Source organism: Gilbertella persicaria (genome assembly GCF_025201335.1).
Source record: "Gilbertella persicaria strain CBS 190.32 chromosome Unknown B0P05scaffold_10, whole genome shotgun sequence".
NCBI lineage: Eukaryota > Fungi > Mucoromycota > Mucoromycetes > Mucorales > Choanephoraceae > Gilbertella > Gilbertella persicaria.
The window spans coordinates 46,048-63,072 of record NW_026251971.1 but is presented as its reverse complement, the minus strand read 5'-3'; the positions used below and the strand labels follow the sequence as shown (position 1 = coordinate 63,072).

The following is a 17,025-nucleotide window of genomic DNA, read 5'->3' as shown; positions in this document are numbered from 1 at the left end:
GTAAAGAAACGCGTTCTTCCTTTTCAAAAGCTACGTGACTGCGACTGGTGATTTCTACAAGCGAACCACCTGTCATTATTCCCGGGGCATCCTCTTCAATTTTTTTTCTTTTTTTTTTAGGTTCTACGATGGCATCTCTTATTCGACCTGTTGGTTTGTTAACCAAGACAACACAACCTGCTTTAGTTCCGCGTTTAGTTTTATCTCAATTACCCAGATCGACTGTCTTGGGTATTCGTGCTTATGCCACACATCAGCAACAAGGCAAACAAATCTTGTTGCGTGATCATGGTGTCTTTGGTAAGCAACTCATTAAGCATACTCCAAGACACTTATACCTGTATTTTAGCCAATTATGTACCCCCTGAACAATCACCTTCGATTACAGACTTTAGTCAGTGGCGTTTGACCAAATGGAGAAACTTGAAGAACAATGTTCAAAACTTGTTAAGGTAAGCATGATAGGCCACCCTTCTACTTCCTATTCATATGCTAGCTAGTGTCGGTTTGATTAAATACAAGTCTCAATATGAGAAATGGAATTCTGCTAAATTCATTGCTGAGGCTCAAGAGACTTATAAAGATATGAATGATGCATTTGCTAGAGGTGATCGTCAAGTGTTAGAAGAAGTTTGTTTAGATGCCATGTATTCTGTGAGTCATGTCTATGCCTAATCAATTGAACTTATTGTCGATAGAGCTTGAAAAACCAATTGAAAACCCGTAATAACGTACGTTGGGAATGGAGATACCACGGTGATGTTGAGTCACCACGTATTGTCTGCGTGCGTTGTGTAGGTACCACAGGTGTTAGTAAGCATGGTTTTGCTGTAGGTCAAGTCACAATGCGTATGTTTACCAAGCAATCGATGGCTGTATTTGACAAGAAGAACAAGTTAATCGGTGGCGATCCCAACAAGATTCACAATGTATTAGAATATGTCGTCTTTCAAAAGACCATCTCAGATCCAGAAGATATTTGGAGAGTGTATGGTAAAGTGGCACCACAGGAAAAGATGGTTCAATAATTGTATATACCATCTTATAATAAAGTGTTTACATGTATAGTCATTCTATTGCTATTTGGGAAAAGTTAAATGAAGGGGGAAGCCACGTCGGCGAAAATCTTAGCAGTAAAAGGAACAATATTAAAAGTAAAAACGACCAATTTAAAGGCTAGAGCAATTAGTCGTTCCTATACACGCAACTTCGATAAAAACTGCTAATCTTGGCAGTTGAGCCAATATTCGATTAGTGGTTTTTGAACAAGATTGTTAGTAACTGCCAATAAACTATTGTCAGCAACCGCTAATCTTGGCAGTAAAGATCAATTCCGCAAAATTTTATACTATTGGATTATATAAGCGTCTTTTTTGTTACATATATACATGCATTACATAATATATTGTATACACTTCTATGGTTGGTGGCATGAATCCAATCATACACTACTATACTCATCACTAGAAACATTCTTTAAAGGCGATCGCAAAAGAAAAAACTAAAAGAAATATATCCAATGCATACAGAAAAGGAACTGGAAGGAGAAGTATAACTGACATCGCCAGTGAAAAAAGGAGAAGGAAAGACAACAGAAGAAGGCGGTAAGTAATTTAATATATAAGAGAAACTTGCAGCCATATAAAAGAAAAAAGAATTAAAGTCGAATGTAAATAATGGAAGATTACTGCTTCATTGTTGAATTCATTCTGTTCAATAAGTGCTTAGACAGACTGATTGATGTGCAAATAAATCATTCGGCTATGTATTTTTTTTTTTTTTTGAAATTAATAAAAAAAGACTTGGTCACTGAGTTGCTCGCCAAAGCAAAGATGACTTGTACGGAATAAAGAAAGGATTAATAGGTAACAATAAAACCAAAAAAAAAAATAGAACTTCCTGTCGAAATGATAATGATGGAATTTCCCGAGTCGTACGTTTTCTGAGTACTACATACAAAATCCTGCGGTTATCCAGCAGTATTCCCTCTGTTTGTGAAAGAAATAAGGCCTTGTCTGGAGCTTGTCTGGTTGGCTAGAATAATTATGGAAAAGGCAATGAGAGCCCTTACTTCTCCTGGCCCTCAAGAAACAGTTGGCTTCAACTTTGAGTCAGCACTTGTTGATTTGCCAACTGTCTATAATTAAAAATAAATGTCTTTCTTGCAATGAGACCTATATACATTATTTTATTATAACATTCAATGGATAAACTTTCTGACTAATTTATGCAAAGCAATTTGTGGTGATAGGAAAAGCAAGGATGCTAAGAGTTATTAGTTACATATGGACAGTATGAAAATCCGGCTTTCATTGCTTTATACTCCTGCTATATCAAAACAGTGTATACCGCCACCACAATGACCCATTTTCTGAGTAGGAAGAGGTCTAACAGATAGTCCATTTTCCAGCAACCTTGTAAAGTGCTACATGATAAGAGTGTTTATTTAGATATTCTTTGTTTATGTAATGTAATTCTTTCAGTTCTTCGCTCTAAACAGACTCTAACAATCAGTTAGAAGATAGTTTAAAACAAATTAACAGGATTCACCTCGAGAAGGTAAAAGCACAACGAATCCCAAAAATAAAACGCTCTCAAACGACGCAAGAAGAGAGGCAAGAGGAGATCTATCAACAACACAGCACTGGTACATACGCCTATACTCTACTTCAGAGTATGGAGAAGAAACCTATGTGGTAGTTGTATTGCTAGACACTGCGCTTGCTTGCATTCAAGTTTGAATGAAAGAAAGGCATTCTTTTTCTCAATACGAAAAAACCAATCAAATTTATATTCTGCTCTGTGTCAAACTAGCAGCCCTTACTTGTCCGAAAAGCGAATGGATTTCACCTTAATGCACCACATGGTAACAGCAATACTACAGTTCTATTCATATAGTCACGCTCAAAAATGTTTAGTAACTTTAAGAGCAAAACTGTAGGCTCTCCATCCTTGAGTAAACTTTCCAAAACATAATGGATTAGTACTACAGACCGTATAGAGCTAAAGCTCAGGTTATTTATCAAACAATATAAAAAAAGAGAAAGGATTAATGTTTGATGCGACCACTCTTGTCGAAGCACAACTCTCCAATGCCTCGACTTGACACCTGTATGATCATCATCTTCAGTTTAAGTCTGTTATTAATTCATTATTATCTGCTCTCCTTTATCACCTAATCTAAGTGACACTATAATTCCATTGTTCACTTTTTATTTGCGTTACTTGGTTTCTAGAATTCAATTTTTGCTTGTTTTATACAGTTTTTACACTTTAAAATCAGACGATGTTAGTTTTTTCTAGACGAATTAAAATTAACCTTTGAACTTTTATCTTACCTTTTTTGGACAAAACGAAAAAGGAAATTAGACAAAATGGAAAAGGAAATTAAAAGTTACTTCTTCCTTTAAATAACGATGCAGGATGATCATTAGCAGAGAGGTGAACACAAAAATTTAGATACAAGTCAAATCATACTTTAGTTACTCAGGCTATTTTTTTTTTTTTTTTTTTTTTTTTTTTTGCTGAGCAAAGCATGTTTATATTTTTCAGGTACTGGACAAAAGCCAGAGTTATTTTCAATTATTATAAAATACGCACAATTAAATAGGCATATATCTGTAGGACCTCAAATAAAAATAATACATCAGTTATTGAAACTCTAAATAAAAATATAAAAAGCTGTCAGCTGTATTCTTTCTTCTTTTTTCCTTATGGAACCTCCTCTAAAGATAACTGCAGTTAAAAGTTCTATTACTGGCATTGAGTGGAAAACGAGATACATTCCAAGTCTCAAATCTCTTGCACCTAAAGTACATACTCTCGTAACACATACTTATGTACTTTTGAAGTATATTTTTACGCAAGAACTTGAAAACAACATCGATTTTGCTTTAAAGGATCTTGCCAATGTTGATTTCTTCAGAGAAGTCTTTACTTCACTACTTGATAGCTATAAACCGGATAAAGCAAAACCAAAAGAAAAAGCAAGAAGCTACAAGAAGCTTATCAATAAGCATCGAGATACCTATTGCCAACTCGCCTCTTATGTTCCAATCAAACTGAAATATGCGCAACAAATAGGAAGCTATGAAGCTACGAAAATCCACACTGCATAGATGAATGGTGTCGCTCTTCATTTCTGGAACAGATTGCGTATGTTTTTGAACCTACTGTTAAAGAAGCAGGAAAGAATTGGCGCTTTGAAGAGTGAAATGAAAAAGAAAAATTGCACAGAAAGCGAAACTTCTGCTGCGGTCAAAACCATAGCAAGCCAGTGCACCGAAGTAAAAATGAACATCTCTCTGAGGAACATCACTGAATTGCCAGCGCATCTTTTTAACTCACAAGAAGTCAGTATCCTTCAACAGTTTTTTATTGTTACCCTTCTGACAATCACTTCAAGAAGAATTCTATTTATTATGATTGTAAAGCGGATCCATCGAAGCATCTGAAGGCATTTTATTATCTAACGCGATGTTCTGAATCTCTCTACAATAAGCCGTTCAACTGCTTTCCTCTGAGAAGAACATTCATACCTAGTTATATTACTATAGACACATATATCGCAAACACTCAAATTTTAAGAAAATTTATCATTAGCCATTTAGACAAAGAAGTAATTTAGGGAGCAGTACTGAACATGAAATCCAAAGCTATGAAGCCTCAAGGAGGCAATAGACAAATGAATTTTAGAGGTACTATTCACACAGATGGTGTTGCCGTATCCATTTTGAAGCAGACCTATGACAGTAAGAAGAAAGGTTCTGGAGGCTGCATGCGAAATGATAAGAAGATAGAAGAAGACATTGCTTACATAGAAAGTCTGTCGCAAGAAAAACTTCAAGAACTTACAAAAATAATTGTGTTTTGATTGACCCCGGACGGCGTGATATGTTGTTCTGTATGCACGAAAGCAGTACCGTTGAAAAGAAAAGAGCTTACCGCTATACGAAAAATCAAGGGAACATTGAGAAAAAAACAAGAAAGTTCATGAAACTTTGTGAAATACTGAAACCAGAGGCCGTAAGCAATGCAGAAGCGATTCTTTCACGTTTAAAGTCATCCACAGTCATAAAAGATCAATACGTAGAATATATAAGACAGAAAGCTACCGTGACTCAAGTTCTTCAGGAATACTACTCGAATGAAGACTTACCTTTAGAAGAACGTAACACTAATATGTTACCATTTCGAAAGCTAAAACTATCAAGCTACATTAATCGACAGCAATCTGACAGACGTCTTTGTAAGAATATCAGAAAAAACTTTGGCAACGATGCTGTTATTGTTATTGGTAACTGGTCTGCGGGGAATGTCAAGTTCCATGAACCGATTAGAGGAGTTGGCATGAGAAGAATGCTTCAAAAAGAAGGTTTTCTGGTACACCTGATTGATGAATTCAAAACATCCAGTATATGCCCGGTATGTAAAGGTGATGTAGAAACTTTCAAAGAAATCGTGAATCCAAGGCCCTTTAGAAGGGAAAAATATCCAACCGTAAAACGTCATGGTCTTTTAAGATATGAAACTTTTAATTATGCTTAGTTTATTGATAATGTCTGTATGTCGTCTAGGTATAAAAATGAACAATGCTTGAAAGAAGGTTGTCGTCTTTGGAACAGGGACTTACTCGCCACCCTTAACTTTTGTGAGATTCTCTTTAGTTTACGTAACCACGGTGCAAACACCAAAAAAAAACAACAAAAAAGACAAAGATCTTCTTCTATTGAAAACGACAGTAGAAAAAGACAATAACAAATCCGAAGTAGTTATCGCTGCTTTCAATCCATGATACATGGTGAGTTCATTATTTTATTTTTATTTTTCACTTCATCTGAAAACTAATTTCCATTTTGCTTGATTACTTTAATAGGAATATTTCTTTACATATTAAAAATGACCTTGCTGATGAGGGGTGGGGCGGCCAGGCGAAATAAAAAAAAATGGAGGGAGGTGACAAGTTATGCTATAAAGGAGACCTAAGGGGATGACATTGAATGATTCTTTTTTAGGCACAATTCTTGATGGTGACACTGATAGAAGCTGTTGAGATGTCGTCAAGGAAATATAGACCTACTTTAGATAGCTGTAGCCTAACAAGTCCTCTAGGTAAAAGACAAACATGAACAAGAAATGAATTATAGCCATTGTATATATTGACAGAACATTTAGAAACTGTATTGAGTCAAGCAAGTGATATATGTCTTTCACTGATTGGTTTACATAAATACAGCAGCAACAGTAATTACCTTAGCTTCAGTTGGGAAGATATCCGTCTGAACAGACTATTTCTTCTCGAGAACAATGCTATCAATTTAAATTCCTATTTCATCAAAAGCAGATTCATTTATGGCTCCAGTGTAGATAATGTGCTAAGGCACAACGTAGGGAACGACATCACATATGCGCTATCTTATACGAAATCTGGGAGAGATGCGCAGGCATGCCTATTGTCTAGATATACTATGGGCATTGCTTTACAAGAGGCGGCTACTTGTGTAGCAGAGAACATTATCATGGCATTGATGTTTGCAGCCATCATCACTATTATTGTTATCCGATTTGCAATGGCCTGTCTCTTTCAGTGGTTTATCTCACACCAGCTTGTGAAGCCTGGAGGAAGATCCAATTGGCTTGCTTGGCGTTCAGTTAGAGGTGGTAACAATGACCCTGCTAACCATGTTTCCGGCCCATAAAATGACTATGGTACCACTGGTATCATGACAGGGTCTTCTCGATCTTTGGGCTCAAGCAATCGTAATCAATCTGCCTCTAGGATAGTGAGCCATCCCAGGTCTATGTCAGGATTTCATGATTATACAACAGATCATGCGTGGTGCAAATGCAGATGATGAAGCTGATGAGGATGGAGGAAGAAAAAGAGACGGTATAGATGATGGTAGCTGCATATCAAGAGGGAACTCAAGGGAGGCATTTTGAGTTGATGTGGGGCTGTCTAGTGGCAACGGCCCAATAGTGTTCTGGAGTGGAGGAACCATGTGCGTGTAACCATACAGAAGGTAGCATAATATTTTTTTTGTCAACAAATAGTCATACGAGACTTCTTTTTTTATACTCTTTTCTCTTCCAAGCAAAAATGTTCCAAGGTGCCAAAGGTAACTATTAGCAAATTGTAAAGCTATTTCGAATAACCAAATCATTATATAGAACTTCGCGTTTATATTGAAAACACTGAAAAGCCAACACTGAATGAGTTTGCAGCAACTCACGCGCAAATTATTACCAGCACTGAGCATACTCTGAAGCGATTGATTAACCTATGGAAGGTGCGCTTTTCTTTTATCGTAAAGAGATACAGGCCAACACTTTCAGTAAAGGAGCTGATCACAGTCGACCACGCGATCTGGAAACAGTTCGATTCAAGCACAGCTGAGCTATCAAGATCCTTGCTTTTTCAATGGTATTTTCTTCTGCAAGACAAAAGCGATTATCTTGATACTTATTTGAAACAAAACGACCTTGCAATTGAGCGCATACGGAGGAAATCCAATGACAGAATACCTGATGCTCTAGAAAAACTGAGTGTTTCGCTTCTCGAGAATTTCGACTTAATTAGTAATACAGAGAAGAATGTGCTGAAGATGTCATTGTCATATATTGTTGATCTCATTGATGACGATATAGCAAAAATCTATCGACGTTTCATACCAGAGTACTATTTTGACCTATGGCAACAAAAAGAAGCAGCAATGCAAATTGAAGGAAATGAACGAGAAATAATTGAATCTACAGTCGATGAATTTATTAGCCAGTTTTCCACAAGCATCAAGTCGGCTAAAAGATTTGTTCTTCAGCAACAAATTGAGCTACTAGATAATGAAAATGCAACAAAAAAGAAAGTAGTCAACATGCTGCAACAAATAGTTATGTTATTGGAAAGAGATGAACAAAAAATGCAAAAAGCTGATTATGTTGGATTTGTGAAGCAGCTCTTATTAGATGTTTTTAAAGGCACGCCACTGGTTGCTGTCATTGGTGAAACAGGCGCCAAATGTACTGTTGACGTCCAAAAATATAACGCTAATAATTTCCTTGGTGCTGCCAACAGTACGCACATTGTCTCCAGCTCGCCCATCTCATCATCTTCAACCAATGCTGATACAAGTTCGTGCAAGTTAAGAAAAATACATCCTAGAAAGATTGACTTGCGTATCATTGGCGAGAAACAGCAGGAGATTGCCTTCTGTGAGTTCAAAACTCACAATGCTGGAAAAGACCTTTTGCAACACCAAGAATCAAAAGCAATTCGACTCAACCAATGCATCATCAAGAAGCATGGGCTTGTCAACCCAATTACCTCAATCAATTGGAAGGGATGGCATGGCACCATGTACCAAATTGTCGGTTGCGATGGCTTTTGTTTAGCAACAAAGTTATGTGATGTCTTGATTCCTAGCGATCGAAGACTAGTTGATTCCAGAATCAAGTCATTGGTACTATCGCTCTTCTCCTGGAAGTCAATGTTGTGCTCCCTGAACGATGAGGTGTCTAAAAAAATTAATGAAGTTGGTGTAAAGAGAAAGATGTACGAAGACATGCCCCATACACTCCTATCACCAAAGCATCCGTCATCCTTACAATGAATATTTTTATATCAAATACTAAGAATAGAAGCAGACACAAGATGAACGCCTATCTTATCGTCATAGCTTTTGATTCAAATATGCAAAAACAACACTTTTTTATTTTTGCCTTTAGCAACCAAAAAATAAAGAAGTTCATGCCTCGCTACTATCTACCTTGGAATATTTACTGAGTGCTGACTATTTCTATGCCATTTCCTTACTCCTTTCACTGAGACGTAGTAGCATTGTCTAGTATTGCTTCTTATTGGGGTTTGTGAACCTAATGGTAGTCGTCTATTAAGCTGTTTTGTCTCTTTTTCTTTTCTTGCAAACATAAGGACAACCAGGTTCCAGTAGATTCTATATGGTAGAAACAGATAGCCTTACGACTGTCACCTATCCACCTCTTGAACGTATGAATTCTTTTTTGCCTTAGCTTCTTGATTTGATCTTCATCGCTTGTAGCTGGCAGAAAAGCAAAAAGTTTGAATAATCAAGCACTACCAAGTGAGTAAAGTTACAGAATTCTTTGGCATTTCTCAGTCGTGGTTCGATTATTATCCGTAAGCGATCTGATCTTTATGTTGCTTTGGAAAGATAAGTGGAAAAACCCAACACAGTAGTTCTTTACGCATCTTATCTATTTCTTCGATCTTTCAACCGAAACTTAGGGGAAGGAAATGCGCTCCTGAGTACAGTCAAGAGAATGAAAGAGTTGTTAGCCTTGACACAGTAGTTCTTTACGCATCTCATCTATTTCTTCGATCTTTCAACCGAGACTTAGGAGACGGAAATACGCTACTGTGTACAGCCAAGAGAATGAAAGAGTTGTTAGCCATAACACAGTAGTTTCTTACGCATCTCATCTATTTCTTCGATCTTTCAACCGAAACTTAGGGGAAGGAAATGCGCTCCTGAGTACAGTCAAGAGAATGAAAGAGTTGTTAGCCTTGACACAGTAGTTCTTTACGCATCTCATCTATTTCTTCGATCTTTCAACCGAGACTTAGGAGACGGAAATACGCTACTGTGTACAGCCAAGAGAATGAAAGAGTTGTTAGCCATAACACAGTAGTTTCTTACGCATCTCATCTATTTCTTCGATCTTTCGACCGAGACTTAGGAGACGGAAATACGCTACTGTGTACAGCCAAAAAAAAGAAAAGAAAATTTTTTTGCGAACTTACAGGGTTTTCTGTGACGTAAGCTAGATCGTTGTTGTAACGCCTAACTTATCTGAGTTCAAAATATTCATATATATAGCCCTACGAAATTCTGAAATAAGGAACAACAATCCTCTTTTTCCATCTCACAAAGTATCCTTTAGCGCATGTTCGCATGAATCTATTTTATTTTCTTTTCTCATTGTTCTTTCTTACTTTCTATTTACTTTGATCTGAACAATAAGTCTTTCTATAAGTTTAGACTACACTGTCAGATTAAAACATAAAATCTCTACTGAAACAATAACTTGAGTAATTGAGTATACTATTCAAAAGAGTACGCAGCTTTACACTAGTCTTGACTTATATCTTTAAGAACAAAGACACACTAGAAGTTGTTTGAATAAAATCTTAATAGATAGTGTATCTTATACAATTTAGATTGAGTAATACTATTGTTCTATTAAGTCATGATATCAAATACTATTTCAATAAGAATATCTTTGTTGAAAACAATATTAATATTAAGTTATACAAATCTTTATCATACAATAGTCTTGATTTGATCATATCATAAGAAAGGTACACTAGCGATACACGTTATTTTACTTTACAATAGCTTTGAGAATCTATCAAAGTGCACTAGAAGTGAGCTACAACAAACCCATTGTAAACCTCGCATCTCTTATTTGTACTCCTTTATACAAAACCCACTATATCTTCTCCTTAAAACTAAACCCCGAACTCAACATTGTCTTTTAATACTGTTTTTACACTTCAAATTCAGGCGGTGCTAGTTTTTTTCTGGACAGAAAAAGAATTAGCATTCAGACATTTATCTGTAAAGGGAAATCGATTGTTAGAGAAGCAATATCAAAATGACTGGTTATTGTGGTGTTTTGGGACTTTTTAGAAACTATAAAAAAATAAAGAGACTTGTAGGAAGTACTTTGAGACCGTTTATAAATGTTTATTAAGGTAAAAGTTCGAGAGAGATTTTTTATATTCTAGGTTTATATATGATTTGGATTATGTCCTTGGATGTAACCTGAGATAGGACTTGATGAGCTGAAGGTTATATTAGATGAGATAAGAGTATTGGCTTTTTCAATAAAATATACTTTGTGAACCATCTTTACAGTTATTTATCATTCAAGATGGGTGATGTGTAGTTTTTTTCTTTTCGAAATCAAAAAACTTTCCATTCTTGAACAAGTTCTCCCCCAAAGCATAATACTGTAAACCGTATAGAACAAAAGCTTAAGTTGTTTATTTAACAAAAATAATATTTAATGTAGCCACTATTTGCATTAGTTACAGCTTAGTATTGGTCAGTCAAGCGTGTAGTAGTAGGAATATAGAGACTAAGCAGAGTATGAGATACACAAGTGATATTTACATTAGGTTATACAAAAGTAGTAAAGAATAGAAGGGACAGTCTATGTAAAATATTGACACAGATACGAGGAGGTAGTTGAATACCACTCTATCTTGTCAATTGCATGAGATCATTAGAACTTAATTTTTTCTAATATTTTTTATTTTTTATTTTTCTTTTATGTCTCATCAGAGTGGTATTCAAGGTAACAAACTTGACCAATCTGTCTTTATGCTTATACTTTAATAGTATCCAAAGAGCTTTCAGAAGCCTTTACTCAAGCTGTTTCTCAAGGCAATGTGCGTATACTTCGCGTCTCCATTGAACATGGTAACTATATATACATACACACATGTAAATAACATTCATAGAATCACTCGTACCTAATGGCACTAGTCCCGTAGAAAATGACTTTGAGACAGGCAAGTAACACTTTTTATAATTATCCACTCATCGACATGATTAGACTATAAAAAGTTCATTGAAACCTATCTGGATACCCATACACCTGCTTATATCTTTGTTCGTTATGATGAAAAAGGCACTGGAGGAGAATACAAATGGCTCTTTCTTTGCTATGTGCCTGATAATGCCAAAGTTCGAGACAAAATGTTGTATGCTTCTACAAGAGCCACTTTAACAAAAGAACTGGGTGATTACCGTTTTACAGATAGCGTGTATGGTACAGAAAAAGTAGGTTGTTTATCTGTCGTGGTATTCTATCTTGCTTATATAGAGTTATAGAAAGAATTTACCTGGGAAGGATACAAGAAGCATCTTGCTCATAAGGCTGCTGAAGCTCCCTTGACAAGACGTGAACAAGAATTAGCAGAAATCAAAGCTGCAGAGGTAATTTATTTTCGTTGACCCCTCTGCTGATGAAAATAGGCTAAAGCAGTGTCTGATTATCAAGGCACAACCACCAGAAAGAGTTATGCTCCTGGTGTTGCTTTTCCTTTAACAGACAAAGCGGTAGAGGCTCTTAAGGAATTAACAAAGGACAGACAAGAACGTTCCTTTAATTTTGTGTCTTTGGTAAAAAGAAAGAAAAAACTAAAGACAAACAAACTGATTTCCATATTACAGTATTTAGAGAATGAAAAGATTGATTTAGACAATCAAGACCAAGTCTCTATAGATCAACTTTGTAAGGCAATCAGACAAGATGCACCTCGATTTACCTTTTATGTGTATGAGAATGGATCAACTGAAAGCCTTGGTAAGCCATAGTATAACTGCTTTTATCTCATTCCATCTAGTGTTTGTCTATACATGTCCCTCTACATCTAAAATAAGAGAGCGTATGTTGTATTCTTCTTCTAAAGCCAATGTCATTACCGCGGCTGAAAATGAAGTCTCTCTTAAGGTGATCAAAAAGGCAAGTTGTGAAATGTCTTGATTGCTACTTACCATACAGTAGTTTGAGACCAGTGACTTGGAAGACTTGACTCAAGCCTATTTTGATGAGGAATTGAATCAGACTACAAGTGGATCTGCACCCAGTACACCCACAGGTAGTATTGTAGGTGATCGTATTCAAATGTTGGGAGGAACTCAACAAGGTTTCAAGAGACCTATGGCTCCTGGTAGAAGAAGACCTGGTACAACTACTTCAAATGCCTCTTTTTAATTCCTCTTTTAGAAAATAAAAAAATAAAGTTGAGTCACACTAGTCTTTGCTGTCCAACCAAACTGTACACGCGCTTCCATTGAACTTACATTCCAATACAACATATGCACGAATAAAGACTTTAGATTGGTGGCCCCCCTTTTCTTATGTTTTCTGCCTCTGTTTCTGTACACTAAGCCCCGAGATCCATCCGCTATCTTTTTTATATTTTTCACACCAATGTTAGATACAATCCTTTCTCTTCTCTTCTTTTCTTTTCTTTTTATACGATGACAATAAAGTATCGTTTAAATATAGCAGAATATCCAGTGGCCTCACTAGTGAAAATTGTTGCTGATCTATTAGATTCCATTATTGAAACAAACGATAAATTGATCAATCATACAACAGTGACTCATTTCCATTCGAGAACAGTGCCCAATATCAGTGTTTATGCATACTTGACGCGTATTTTACGGTTTGCATCTTTCTCAAATGAAGTCCTCTTATCCCTCTTAATTTATTTTGATCGGATTGCTGAGCTTAGAAAGACAAAATATGCTGTCAATTCACTCACTGTCCATCGATTGTTGATTACAAGGTAAGAAATACAACATAAAGTAGATATTGACTTGAAATAGTATTGTGGTTGCATCTAAATTTACTTCAGATGTCTTTTATCCGAATGCTCGTTATGCCAAGGTAAATATACATATATATATATATATATCTAATCTGAATAGGTGGGAGGTATTCCGCTAGGCGAATTAAATCAACTCGAATTAGAGTTTTTATTCTTATGTAATTTTGACTTGCATGTTAAACTAGAGGATATGCAGGCCTATGGAGATCAGTTACTAATGCACGCATTCACTACTCAGTCATGTACACATCTTCAAATCATCACTTCTCCACCTCTATCTCCACCTTTATCAACCAAAAGAAAACAAAGCCCTAGTCTGGAAGAACCAGAACCCAAGAAACAAATCACTTTGGCTTTATGTAACAAACTGTACACAGCTTTATACCCATCTTAATAAAATAAATAAATAAATAATGATACCCATATTATTGACTCCGCATTTTCAAAACGACAACATCTTTATTCTAACTAGAACCATTTCTTTCGTCTTTGTTATTATTATTATTATTATTATTATTATTATTATTATTCATGATACAGAATGTATTACCAATAACAATCAAAGATATAGAAGAAGGCACGGTATGTCATTTAGATACAATGCATGACTCCTCAGTCACAGAGGAAGAACAAATCAAACGAAAAGCATTGATATCACTCTGTAAATCATTGATGCTTTATGGTGCTCCTTGTCATCGTATTGTAAGTTAGTGTCTCAGACAATGTGTCTCATAAGCTTGTTGGTTAGGAACAAGCATTGGAATACACTTCACAATGCCTTTTGATCACAGCTACTTTTGTCTTTATACCTGGTGTCATGATGGTAACATTTGCCTCTGAGTTACACTCACAGACAATCTTGGTAAAATGCCCACAAGGCTTCGACATGGGAAAACTAACCAAAGTGAATGACATTATTCAAGGTATGACTACACAAGACATAGAGAACAAGATTCATGCAGATCAATGCCTAGACATGCTAGAAGAGCTATTTCAATCAAAACCAACCTGGAATTCTTGGTTTATCCTGTTGGCTCATATGACCAACAGTCTTCTTACTGCCCCAGTGATGTTTAATGGGTCAATGCTGGATACTGCCCTAAGCGGTGGTTTGGGCCTTGTGACAGGCCTGTTGATCTTGTTGTCAGAACGATATACAGCCTATTGCAACATTGTCGAGATTTCAATCACCATTCTGATTTCATTTGTGGCTCGAGCACTCGATCAATGGGTGTGCTTTACAGGTGTCATTTTGTCAGCCACATCCATCTTACTGCCAGGATATACATTGACCATGTCCATTGTAAGTCCCACTCGTTCTTATAACACCAGTTCATACCCAATATAGATGGAATTGTCTGCTCGTCATGTGATTACAGGCACCATTCGATTTGTGTATGCTATGGTTTATTCATTGTTTATCGGCTATGGCCTTGAGATAGGCACCAGCTTGTATGATGCTATGGATAAGCGTTCTGTGCCTACTGAATTTGGTGTCTGTTCAGGCTCTGTTCCATCTTGGCTTTATACTCTCTTGTTTCCATTCATGGCCATCAGTCTCTCTATCCATTTAGGGGCTAACATAGACCAATGGCCATCCATGATATGCTGTTCTGCCATCGGATTTGGTGTGTCTGTGATCACAAGCAAAGTGATTCCCAATTTTCAGATTGTAGGCACCATCAGTGCATTCTCTGTTGGCTTGTTTGGTAACCTGTATTTCAAAGTGACAGGTGATTTAGCACTCATACCTCTTTCGTGTGGCATCACTTCACTTGTGCCTGGCAGTATTGGTGTCCGAAGTGCTTATCTTTTGATTCGGCAAGATGATCAAGGCATTTCTTTTGCTACACAAATGGTTGTTTCTTCACTTGGTATTTCAGTCGGTCTTTTTGCAGCCACATTGGCCATTTCACCCAATGAAAAAAAACGAGTTGCTTACTTGTCTTATTGATTTTATTTACATAAATGTTAATGTTTGGCTATCTTTTTCTTTTTTCTCATATGTGTTTTTGAACTTGATTGCTGGTCATGTAATTGCTGGTGGATGTCAGAAAGGCAATGGATATGAGGGAGGTTTTGTTGACTTACCATACTAGCCACACGTTTAGCAGCCGTCACTTCCGTCAGTTTCTCAAGTACTTGGTTTTCATTCACGTCATAACTTGTCATCTTTTTATCTAAGCTTATGGTCAGTCTTTGTTGTTTACTTTGTACTTACTGATATGGGCTTCAATGTTTTGTAATAACTGAATGTCTTTTTCAGCAATGATAGAAATGGCTTTACCATCTCTACCAGCACGAGCAGTACGACCTACACGATGAATATAGTCTGTAGGATCACGGGGAATATCATAGTTCAATACACACTCTACTGAAGGAATATCTAAACCACTACATGCCATGATAAGCCATTATTTGCAACCAGCACGACTTACCGAGAACCCACATCGGTCGAGATCAAAATCTTGACGACTTCGGCTCTAAATTTACCCAAAGAATCCAAACGTTGTTGCTGCGACATGTCAGAATGAAGTGCTGTGCATCGAATCCCGAGTTCCTTTAACATGACCGTGATCAATTCAGCCGTCGAACATCGTCCACAAAAGATAATGACAGATTTTTCTTTGAGATCGTCGGATTGTAACAAATGGGCTAAATAGACTGTTCTGACTTGAGAAGGTACAAACACATAGAATTGATCGAGTGTGTTGACAGTCGAGGTCGCCATGTTGCACATATGGACAAACGGTTTCTTTTGAGGATCCTCTTCAGCATCTCTTAAGGCCAAAATCGAGTCTGTCATGGTAGCCGTAAATAACAAGGTTTGTCTTTGTTTAGGCAGTAAGGGTAAAATCACTTGTAAGTCAGGCACAAATGTGTCTGAGAGCATACGATCGGCTTCATCCATCACTAGAAACTTGCATCTCCTTAAATCCACTGCGCCTGAACTACTCTGAATATGGTCACGAAGACGACCGGGTGTGGCAATGATGACATGAGGTCTTTTCGAGAGTTCTAATGCTTGTGCCATCATATCTAACGATGGTGGTCAATCACACTGCATAATGGCCTTGTACCTATCCTTACCCATGCCACCAACAACAACGCATTCTTTGATGCCCATGCCTTTACCAAGCACTCGAAACTGTTCTGCGATCTGAAAAGCAAGTTCTCTTGTCGGTGTCAAGACAACAGCATAGACACCATAAGGATCTTCGGATAACTTTTGAATGATGGGTAGTGCAAAAGCAGCTGTTTTACCAGAACCTGTTTTAGCACCACCAATGACATCTTTACCAGCAAGAATAGGAGGTATACAAGCTCTTTGGATCTCGGTGGGTTCCTTGATCGACATGGCTTTCAGTGTATCGCTCAACCATTCTTCTAAGCCAAGAGAAACAAAGCTTGTGCCTTCAGGAGCCACAATCTGTTTCTTTTTTTCTTCTGCTTTTTTTTGTGAAGCAGCTACTCTACTTTGGATTCTACTTTCTGCCATGATCAAAAAGACAAAAAAAAAGGACTCGAAAAAAAACACCCAAAAAAGAAAAAAAAATCAAAGTCACATTCCTATTCATGACAATGTCAATAGGTATGTAAAAGACAGCCATACGTTATCATATACATCTTGAGTTGAGTTCTGG

The 17,025-nt window shown here is 36.8% G+C and overlaps 8 protein-coding genes across 8 annotated transcripts; 7 read left to right on the top strand and 1 right to left on the bottom strand.

Annotated features, from left to right (window-relative positions):
* Positions 1-4: 4 nt before the first annotated feature.
* On the top strand, positions 5-1,071 carry B0P05DRAFT_532582 (uncharacterized protein). The gene is made up of 4 exons (XM_051577107.1): positions 5-300; positions 350-452; positions 501-654; positions 699-1,071. The coding sequence occupies exons 1-4, from the start codon at positions 129-131 to the stop codon at positions 1,026-1,028; spliced, it is 759 nt and encodes a 252-aa protein (XP_051436961.1). The 5' UTR covers positions 5-128; the 3' UTR covers positions 1,029-1,071.
* Positions 1,072-3,713: 2,642 nt separating this feature from the next.
* B0P05DRAFT_466028 (uncharacterized protein) lies at positions 3,714-4,118 on the top strand (the record flags this gene model as incomplete). The annotated part of the gene is made up of 1 exon (XM_051574305.1): positions 3,714-4,118. One exon carries the CDS (start codon positions 3,714-3,716, stop codon positions 4,116-4,118), a length of 405 nt encoding a protein of 134 aa, XP_051436960.1.
* On the top strand, positions 4,119-5,547 carry B0P05DRAFT_578067 (uncharacterized protein; the record flags this gene model as incomplete). Its single annotated transcript, XM_051581830.1, has 5 exons — positions 4,119-4,379; positions 4,406-4,541; positions 4,635-4,827; positions 4,848-4,895; positions 4,920-5,547. 5 exons carry the CDS (start codon positions 4,119-4,121, stop codon positions 5,545-5,547), a joined length of 1,266 nt encoding a protein of 421 aa, XP_051436959.1.
* A 202-nt stretch (positions 5,548-5,749) lies between these two features.
* On the top strand, positions 5,750-6,899 carry B0P05DRAFT_12785 (uncharacterized protein). Its single transcript, XM_051573009.1, has 3 exons — positions 5,750-5,800; positions 5,876-6,111; positions 6,175-6,899. The coding sequence occupies exons 2-3, from the start codon at positions 6,027-6,029 to the stop codon at positions 6,696-6,698; spliced, it is 609 nt and encodes a 202-aa protein (XP_051436958.1). The 5' UTR covers positions 5,750-5,800; positions 5,876-6,026; the 3' UTR covers positions 6,699-6,899.
* On the top strand, positions 6,900-8,682 carry B0P05DRAFT_12786 (uncharacterized protein). Its single transcript, XM_051573010.1, has 2 exons — positions 6,900-7,118; positions 7,171-8,682. Exons 1-2 carry the CDS (start codon positions 7,100-7,102, stop codon positions 8,604-8,606), a joined length of 1,455 nt encoding a protein of 484 aa, XP_051436957.1. The 5' UTR covers positions 6,900-7,099; the 3' UTR covers positions 8,607-8,682.
* A 2,627-nt stretch (positions 8,683-11,309) lies between these two features.
* B0P05DRAFT_585065 (uncharacterized protein) lies at positions 11,310-12,759 on the top strand (the record flags this gene model as incomplete). The annotated part of the gene is made up of 8 exons (XM_051582409.1): positions 11,310-11,334; positions 11,379-11,459; positions 11,596-11,822; positions 11,874-11,978; positions 12,018-12,164; positions 12,216-12,348; positions 12,389-12,495; positions 12,550-12,759. The coding sequence occupies 8 exons, from the start codon at positions 11,310-11,312 to the stop codon at positions 12,757-12,759; spliced, it is 1,035 nt and encodes a 344-aa protein (XP_051436956.1).
* Positions 12,760-13,028: 269 nt separating this feature from the next.
* Positions 13,029-15,335, top strand: B0P05DRAFT_585064 (cyclin-domain-containing protein; the record flags this gene model as incomplete). The annotated part of the gene is made up of 6 exons (XM_051582408.1): positions 13,029-13,339; positions 13,380-13,440; positions 13,482-13,740; positions 13,947-14,083; positions 14,130-14,684; positions 14,730-15,335. The coding sequence occupies 6 exons, from the start codon at positions 13,029-13,031 to the stop codon at positions 15,333-15,335; spliced, it is 1,929 nt and encodes a 642-aa protein (XP_051436955.1).
* Positions 15,336-15,410: 75 nt separating this feature from the next.
* Positions 15,411-16,880, bottom strand: B0P05DRAFT_585063 (P-loop containing nucleoside triphosphate hydrolase protein; the record flags this gene model as incomplete). Its single annotated transcript, XM_051582407.1, has 5 exons — positions 15,411-15,421; positions 15,478-15,561; positions 15,603-15,775; positions 15,820-16,420; positions 16,472-16,880. The coding sequence occupies 5 exons, from the start codon at positions 16,878-16,880 to the stop codon at positions 15,411-15,413; spliced, it is 1,278 nt and encodes a 425-aa protein (XP_051436954.1).
* Positions 16,881-17,025: the final 145 nt, after the last annotated feature.

Bases quoted from the DNA above. Each gene is read 5' to 3' on its own strand.
- B0P05DRAFT_532582 (XM_051577107.1), top strand. From the start codon at position 129: ATGGCATCTCTTATTCGACCTGTTGGTTTGTTAACCAAGACAACACAA. The intron at 453-500 runs GTAAGCATGATA...TATGCTAGCTAG, and splicing joins AATGTTCAAAACTTGTTAAG to TGTCGGTTTGATTAAATACA. The intron at 655-698 runs GTGAGTCATGTC...TATTGTCGATAG, and splicing joins GTTTAGATGCCATGTATTCT to AGCTTGAAAAACCAATTGAA.
- B0P05DRAFT_12785 (XM_051573009.1), top strand. From the start codon at position 6,027: ATGGTGACACTGATAGAAGCTGTTGAGATGTCGTCAAGGAAATATAGA. The intron at 6,112-6,174 runs GTAAAAGACAAA...CAGAACATTTAG, and splicing joins TAGCCTAACAAGTCCTCTAG to AAACTGTATTGAGTCAAGCA.